Source organism: Arachis hypogaea, chromosome 14 (genome assembly GCF_003086295.3).
Source record: "Arachis hypogaea cultivar Tifrunner chromosome 14, arahy.Tifrunner.gnm2.J5K5, whole genome shotgun sequence".
In the NCBI taxonomy this organism is placed as follows: Eukaryota; Viridiplantae; Streptophyta; class Magnoliopsida; order Fabales; family Fabaceae; genus Arachis; species Arachis hypogaea.
In genome coordinates, this window is record NC_092049.1 from 4,638,185 (window position 1) to 4,647,422 (window position 9,238).

General features: G+C 36.5%; 1 protein-coding gene across 1 annotated transcript; it reads right to left on the reverse strand.

The window, feature by feature from the left end:
• Positions 1-1,259: 1,259 nt before the first annotated feature.
• Positions 1,260-8,098, reverse strand: LOC112741092 (serine/threonine-protein kinase RUNKEL-like). The gene is given in 12 exon segments (XM_025789923.3): positions 1,260-1,913; positions 1,916-2,522; positions 2,930-3,799; positions 3,961-5,169; positions 5,171-5,599; positions 5,690-5,743; positions 5,818-5,896; positions 6,044-6,105; positions 6,755-6,830; positions 7,315-7,367; positions 7,562-7,651; positions 7,762-8,098. Coding segments are annotated over 12 exon segments (4,065 nt in total). The 5' UTR covers positions 7,810-8,098; the 3' UTR covers positions 1,260-1,425.
• Positions 8,099-9,238: the final 1,140 nt, after the last annotated feature.

Sequence of the window (9,238 nt, forward strand, 5' to 3'; positions counted from 1 at the left end):
GTTGCTGATGAAGAAGAAGATTGAGTTGGAATCTTGGGAATGTAAGGTTGTGAAGGTGATGAATGGAGTTTTGAGGGCATGGAGGCCATGATGATGATCATTAGTGAAATATGAACACTGCATGATGATGATGATGATGTTGATGATGATGCCATTTGTGATGGTGAAGAAACCAAAGTTTAGCACACTAATGCTCTGAGGATTTTGTGAAGGGGATGGAAAATGTGAGCTTTTTAGTGGAAATAATGATGGGAAAACCTTTAAATCTTCAATACCTTAAACACTACAGAGGGAAAAATTCTTAGTGTTAAGGATCATGTGTATTGTGGTTACAACTAACAAAATATCATTTATTTTAATATCTAAAGATGATTTTGAAAAATGTTTTCGAACAGAAAATATAAAAGCAAAAAACAAATACATGATAGAAAAATTGTGTCTTTCTGTCTCTATTGTTTCATTTTCCCTTGCTTAAAACTAAATGGGATCTTATGTGGGCATCCATGTGGCAAGTGTTTATTGGATGATGATGAGAGGATATAGTTGGTTTGTTTGAGGTAGAGACAAAGATTGGAACAGGTTTCCCATGTGATGCGTTTGGTAAATGGTGAGAGAGAATCATTTTTCTGTCTGTGAATGTGCCCTACAGCTCTTTAATTTTGGAACAAGTTGGTAGTAATTGTTAATTGTTGTGATTGCTTTTACAAAATCCATAATTATTGTGCTTGATCTTTCAAAGGTGAATACTAAATTACCCACCAAAAGGTTCAAAATTTTACTGCATATTTGTAGCTATTATGACAGGGAAAGCATGTACCTAATCATTGAGTGAGTATGTGACAGTGACACTAACATTTGACTTCACAAGAATATTTGCTAAGAAATTCAAGCTTGCACTATAATTTTGATGATGGAGTAAAAGATTTAGCAGTGAGTAGACCTAAGAATATTATGATTTTAGATTGAAATGTGAAACTGATCTACTTAAGATTTGTGCTGCTTGAGCAACATTATTGGCATGTCCTTTTGCCATTTACATAACTGGCAACACTTCGTTATTCTAAATTATTGGAGAAAATGAAGGGATGGTTTGTGCAGGAATCTAATCATGCAGTTTCTTCGTTATATTTGTTTGAAGTTCTTTTGTACTTGTGTGCATGTGTTCTGTTAGCCTTATTGAATTAATGAAGTATGAGTTGCAATTCATAAGAATCACATGGGCATAGAAAAAGACGAAATGAATCGGATGCAAATCAATATCTGCCAAATTGGAGAAAATTCCTTGAATTAATAATATTATATTGTGTGTCATGATAGAGTACAAATACTATACATAGAAGTACACTGAAGCCTGAGTGGAATTCACCACAACTCTTAAACTTGAATCTGAAACAGGCAATCATCAACATGATACCTACAAATTATTCAAATGCAGCGTGGCAGCCGCTGCAATTCCAAGGCAGCCAGTGCAGCAGTTTTGGCTAAACCAGGAACACCTGAACTCTTTAGTTCAGAAACAATCACTTCAATTCTTGAAATCTCTGGCATGGATATTGACAATATCATTGCATGTAGTAAGTACTGCTTGCAAGCATAACCTAGAGCATGAAGCATTCGCTGCACAATTAGGTGAGAGATTCCTCTATTCCATGATTCTAGGATCACACTGACCTTGGGGAGATTCGTTAGTAGACCGGTGGTGGCTTCTCGAGGAGCTGCCTTAAGAAGTAAAACTACACATTTGGAAGCTATGTCAGCAATGTTGGTTTTAGCAGATGCACTCAAGGCTAGCATGACACCAACATTGCTTCCAAAGTCCATTATGTCTCTAATGCACTGTTGGGGATCAACAACACCACTCACCTCAGGAGGACAGTCACCTAAGAGTGTTGGTTCTTTTCCGCAGTGACTGAACGTGCTAGAAATGCCATGCACAGCCCCAGAGTTGGTTCTAACAAGTCTTCCATCTCCTTTGCACATACGAATTCTAGAAAGTTGCCAATCCTCCTAACCACTTTCAATTGAGAGAGTAACTTGGTCTCCATTTCAGGAGCAGAAGCCAGAGCCAGACAGAGCTTAACATTATTCACATTTGCATTTGACAGATCACCAAGCAAAAACTCAAAGCATTGTGAAATTATCTTAAGGTGTAGAATGTCTGGAATTGTAATAAAGCTGAACTCTAGTAGCATGACAAGAAGCCTCTGCGCAAAGATGGGAATAGGATCTTCATCTTCAATAAAAGTTGGGTAAAGAGGAAGAAAGCGGGTGTTTGATATGGATTTCAGATCCTTCAATCTTTGCTCTTCTTCAATTGGTTCACTTAAAAGAATAATCATGGCATCAAAAAAGATTTTAAGACACAAAAATCTAGCATCGCCATCCTTATTACCCTTATAGAGAACTGTCAAACTGGGGAGTATTTCACGTATGAAAATATCCGGATTGCCAAAAAGCATGCGAGATTCCTCTGTGACAGACTCCAAAATGCGAAGAAGGGTTATTTGGAAGTCATCTCTTCCCTGAAAATCGACAAAGGATGATGATATCAAGAGTTATTAAAATTCAACCTTGCAAACTACCATCTTACTAATCCCTATGGTAGTCTCATCAGTCATCACCAGCAAAATCATTATGTATTTGACAGACATTTTATGAGACATTAATTAATCTAATTAATCATTATGTATTTAAGAATTTGTTAATTTGATTTGATTATATAGAAGGTTCCTAAGACCAAAATCTCATGTTTTCAGATTAACAAGTATATATCAGCAAATCAATTTATGACTAAATTAGTGACTGTGGTCAGTCAGCCAAACACCTTTATTTTATTTTTCAACAAGCAGCGAGTCAAGGTCCATGAAAACAATTAAACAATAAAACATATCATTAAAAGGATAACAGCGAGAATGGTTGAGTCACTAACCTGAAACGGTGTCTCAATGAGTTTAATTAGATTGGCCAGCTGTCGTAGGACTTGAATTGTAACCACTTTGTGTTTAAATGTTGAACTGCTAACAAGATGAAGGACAACCGGAAACAAATGAATGTTGGTTTTTGGAGCAGATCTGCTGGTAAGAGCTGAAATGTGTCCATGGCGCCTTCCACCCATCATTTGTTGGATGTCCCCAGTTATTATATCTAGCAAACCGGGAATAGTAGATGCCACAATGTTGACAAATGCATCTAAACACTGCCGCACATATGTATCCTTTTCTTTTCCTAGCCTGTCCACCACAGAAAGTAGCTTTTGGCTACAAAAGAAGTGTGGAAGCCACCTCCTACCATGCTTACAAAGTAGAGCCACAAAGAAAAGTGCCTTTCCTTTTAGAATTTCACTACCCTGCTCAACAAGAGACAAAAGACTTGGGATCAAATTTTTGTCCTCTGCAAGAGGTATGAGGTATCTTCCAATATTTGTCAACATGTGACTTCCAAGCATTGCCATGTTAAGGAGATTTAGGCTGACTTGCTGCTCTCTTGGACTACCCTTGACAAGGGATGAAGCAAGGTCCTTGAATGACAGTTTCTCCGCAACCAACTGAATGCTAGGAGGGTTAAACCGAACTAAGCGCACTAAGCATGATCCTGCAGTAAGCCTCATGCTCTCTTGTTTCCCTGCTGCCCTATAGATATAGCAAAGATTGCTAATGACATCTTGACTGCTCAAACGTCCCACCCACAACCCTCCTTGACTGAAAATATTCTCAATTGTTCTCAATGCATATAGTTGAGTTATATCATCCTCACCCTTCCTCAGCATTGATGACACTAATGATAATAATGCATTTGGAACCTGCAGAAAGGTAGAAATAGTTTAACCATGAAATGTACATGAATATGATAATTGAACACATATAGAAAGAAAATTGTAGAATTTAATATAGTAAATTAGGCTTCAAATGTTCTTGGCAGATGGACAAATGAAGATCATAAGCAACAAGAATAGAAGCTAACCTGCCAGCCACATGTAGTCCTATTGTCCTTTGATGGAGATTCAAGTGGAATGTTATCCTTACTGCAATCGCCATTTTGAGTGGATATGTAGAATAGCAACTCACCTAAAGCAGCCATGGAAAACCTCCTCACTTTTTCCTGCTTGTCTCTAAGGCCATCAGTCAATGAGCCTAAAATTCCAGAACTTGCCAAACTGTCATCAACGACAGTAGAATGCCGAATCAACAGACCAATCAGTGAAGCAAGTTGAACACGTAGAGCTGATGCCTTGGATTGACGAAGAAATTTCACAAGCATGAGCATTATCGGGCCATTGGTCAATATATTAGCTGCATCAGCATTACTACTTAACCTCTCAAGATACCTAATCACATTCTGTTTCTCCCCAATGCTTGTATTCCCGTTCAGAATGGTTATAATTCGGTTTTGGACTGCCTCCAATTGCTCTTTTGGCATCTTGACAAAATCAGCTGCTTGCAAAGTTTCAAAAGGAAGTGAGGGAATAGTTTCTGAGACTTTATCAACTTTTCTGCTCGGCATTACTGGTCTAACTGAGAGATCAGATGCATGCCAAAGAACCTGGGAAAGGTTGTTAGATGGCCTTGAAGAATCTGAGTCAAGACCAGATCCTGCGTCATCTTTAACTCTATGCTTCTTCACCTGAGGGCTTACACTAGGAGAAATAACAGATATGTCAGGATGCTCAGGGGTTGACTCGTGATCTAATGATCTTGGATCATTTGAGACAGGTGTGTCAACAATGGGTGAGGCATCCAGGTGGTTAATATTGCTCTCAAACTCCTCTGCTTTCCCTTGATTCTCATCACACACAGTTGTATGTTCGGAGCCATCTGCTTCTTCCGGTGCATCTTCTTCTGTACTCTCATTAAAATCAAGTTCCATGTCAGTGTTCTCAATTTTGACTTCAGAATCATTCTCAGCGCTATTAGGTAAGGGACGCCTGTAATTTTCCTTGTCATTTTCTTTATGTAGATTTGATTTTGCTATTCTTGACAATCTCAAAATATTCACTCTTTTGCCAATATTGGAAGGATCCTTTTGCTTCACCTCAACTGTTCTGCCAGAACCCTTTGTGTGTGTTCTATGGCTATTAGGTGTTGCCCTATTTGGTGTTTCCATGCCTCTAGACCCTGAAATTGAATTCTCATCCTTCTTCACCACCCCCTTTACATCTTTTTCACGATATTTTCGGAGGGGTCCTGTTATGAGAGGACTTATCACCATTTCGCTCTGATAAGCATGGTTTAGCATGTAGCTCTATCATATCATCAAACGCCGGTTGAGCAGGCAAGGGCATCAAAGTGTATTTGGTTCTCCAAAAAGCGTGTCCACAAAGCTCAGGCCATTGTATTCTCTCAGCTGGATCTTTCACCAGCAGAGAATTAATTAAATTGACAAAAGGTCGACTTGGATTACCAGGGAGAGGAGGAGTTGGATCCAAAAGGATGGACTTTACAAGCTGAGTGAATTCTCTTCCCACAAAAGGAGGTCTCCCAGCATAACATTCATATAATACACAGCCTAGGGCCCAGAAATCAGAAGCATAAGAATGGACTCCACCATCCTCAAAAAGCTCTGGAGCCATGTAAGAGGGTGTTCCACGTTTGGCTTGAGGCAACTGAAAATGTATAAAAAACACATGCACATAATAAATAAGTTATGAAGCAAAACAACCAGTGCAGTAAAAAAAAAAAAAGGTCTTGCATACCGCAGAAGCAACTTTTATATCTTTCACCTTTCTAGCCAATCCGAAATCACATAACTGCATCAATGAAGTAGAAAATACACAGTTACAAGCTCCCTCTCAATATAGCGAGATGGCATGATAATATATACCTTTGCACACCCATTTTCGTCTAGTAGGATGTTTGATGGTTTAAGGTCACAATAAAGTATTCCATTTGAATGTAAAAACCTGCATTGTGTATCTGGTTTCAGTGCATATAAGAGCAACACAACTGATAATAAGAAGTCTCTTCTCACTAGGTGGTGTCACCAAATAACAAGACCAAATGGTTGGCTCGAAAAAAAGAAAAAGTGAAATTAAGAGTAGTGGATATACTGCAAAGCCTTGACTAGATTGTAAGCAAGATCATGAACTGAATCTTCAGGAAGTCGGTTATCCTGCAGGTCATCCACATAATCAACATTAAACAAGAAACTAATATTGTGTAAACACTGCACAACAGCACAAGTTCACAAAATGAAAACATTTACAATTATTACAGCTACATTAGACATCACAAGAAGGAAACAAAAATATTCAGAGCATAGACAAATGCAATAACCTAAAAAGTTAATCACTTAGGTTTTTAAGGCAAACAAGAAATTTTCACTAAGCAGTCAGAGAACTGTTCTACACATTCTTATGAATTTTTGGATGCCTGACTAGCAGAAAAGATGCCATCCTGCCACAAATGAAATAGTGATAGGTAAAAGTACTCGGTGATGACATGTGTGTCATACTACTATATTGTCAATCAGTATCCAACAAAGAATAACCCCATTCCCAACTTAAAAAAGACTTCTAGATAAATATCCATATATCATCTCTAGTAGTGACATTGACATATCAAGATCCAAAGAAAAAGTGTGATCAGTTTTGCAAAGAAGTTAACAAGAAATGTCTGCATACTGTTATCTGAAAAGACAGCATATAATTGGGAAATTTTACAGAACAATGTCCCACAGTAAATGTAGACAACCATACCTCTATGCTCACAGCTCAATTAAATAATGAAGGTACAATACTAGCAGTGCAAGTGCTGGTTACCTGCCGTAATATAGAAAGTAAATCTCCTCCAACGCAATACTCCAAGATCAACCATAAGTGAGCAGAAGTTTCATACCTATAATGACTAAAAGCATAAGTTAACAACCCTTAATATAATTTTAAGGAATTAGAGCATGTAAGAGTGAAAAACTACAAAGGAACAAAAGGCATAGCCATCCAAATCATCAATTTAATTTAAGCAGATAAAATATTTGTATTGCATTCCCTCCCTCCCACGGTCTCTTTCTCCCCCCCCCCCCTCTCTCTCTCTCTCTCTCTCTACCTTTTCTTACAATTATTAATCATTAATGATCATTGTTTCCAAATTTGAACTATGTGAGTTGCATTAAGTGCAACTATCATTAATCTTATGTGCATAATCAATAATAACCACTTCATTCTTTTAATACAAAGTATAACACTTGTTAGCTAAGCATGTTATCCTCGTTTTGAATCTCCATTTTTCCCATGGCATAATTAACAGGTAAACAGGGTTTCCTCATATTTGTATTATCCCAACCCAATTACGCAAAATTAATAAGTAAAAAAATAGACCTCACCACTCATAAAACTTGAGCACGTTTTGATGATCTAAAGAGTGAAGAATCTTTACCTGCAGAAAGAGAAAGCAAAAAATAAAATCACACAAAAACGAACAAAAATAAATACTAATTATCTTAAAGATTCCAATCCAGTTCGCACGACACAGCTCAGATAGAATCTGTTAAAATGGAGTAACTAAAGTTACTATTCTTAATCATATTGAGCTCATTCGATCTATTTTTTGATATAAACGAAAAGACTTACTTCGTGAAGAACCTTGCTTCTCTGCGACTTGTCTACGCTTTTGATGGCGTAATACTCAATGGTCTTCTTCTTCCTGCCTTTGTACACGGTCTGCAAATCCACAAGAACAAAGAAAGATTAATAAATCTACATAATTTAGTTCGATTCAAGAAAAGTTTAACCCGAAAATAAAAAAGAAAAAGGAAATGGAAGAAGGTTACTGAGTATTTTCCGCGACCAATAGCTTCGTAAATATGGTACTGGTTCATGGTGACGGTGGATCTTGCTAGGGTTCTAATTTATTTTTTATTTTTGTTTGAAGATTTAAAAAATGTTTGCTCTGTGCAACGGAAGAACGGAGAGAAAGAAGATGAAGAAATGAAATGAGAGAGAGAGAGAGAGTATCTGGGGAACTGTGCTAACGGGCGGGATATTGAAAATCAAATTTGTAGGCAGTATTGCTATTTTTGTATCCCAAACAGACGTTTAAATAAAAAATAAAAAATAAAAAATGAAAAGAATACCATGATCTCGGGATGAAAATCACAAAATGAGAAGGGGAATATACTTTTCAGTTTTCACCTTTTAGTCCAACTTTTTCCAATATTTGGCAAGTGGAGAAAAATAATTTTTGACTAATTTAAGTTAATTGACGTTAGTTCTTTTGTTTTTTTTTTTTTCCGTTTTTTTTTGGTGACTATTTTTTTTTTTCGTTTATGAAAGTTAATTTATTTTTTTTACAGGAAATTAATTTTTTTCTTTTTTCATATTGGCCACTAAGTGGAATTGTCTAACAAATGAGTCTATTGGCGCTAATGAGCTTTAACTCAAATGACATACTCCCTTCCCATCTCAAAGGTCTAGGATTCAAACTCTAAATATTGCAATTGAAAAAAAATGTGGTAAAAAATGTGAGGAGTGTGTGAATATGTTATGTACCTAGAATTGAGAGTTGTCCAATCCATTAGAATACCTAATATTAGAAATTGTTCAATCTATTGACAAAAAAAAAAAAAAGTCTATTGGCGTGGTTAACTGTGGTTTGACACAAAGAAAAATAGCGATGCCGTTAACTGCAAAATATCCGCGACGTTTTGTAGCGCATAAACGATAGTGTCTTTGCCTCTCTCTTCTCCGCAATCCCATTCTCGTTTCTTTTTCTTTGGTTCCTTTTAGCTCTTCAACAACAACATCACTTTCAAAATTTTTGCTCCTCACTTTGCTATTGAAAAAAACGTTGCTGCAGGAACAATAAAATTTTTGGCATTTCTTTTATTTATGGCTTATAAAAGTTACTTTCTCCCGTTGACACATGAAATGATGTCGTTTTTAAGTTAGAAAGAAAATTAAATTAAAAATTAAAAGAAACTTTAAAAAAATAGAAAAATTGAACATTGACTTTGCCGGAAGAATCTTCCTTCTTCTTATAGAAAAACATAATTGAATATTGACCTTTGTTCTACTGCTCTCTTGTGAAATAAATCAAAATTTCCATCATTTACTCAATTCCATTTTTCTTTTGCCTCTTTTTTATTCGGGTTTCTCTTTAAATTTTTATAAGGCATTCTCTTGAACATTTTATCAAATCAGTAATCTACCTACATTTGGCATATTAGTTTACAACAGCTGTCATGACAAACAAATTGTACAATCATTAACAATCATCAGTCTATGAAACTCTCTACCCACTCTGAAATC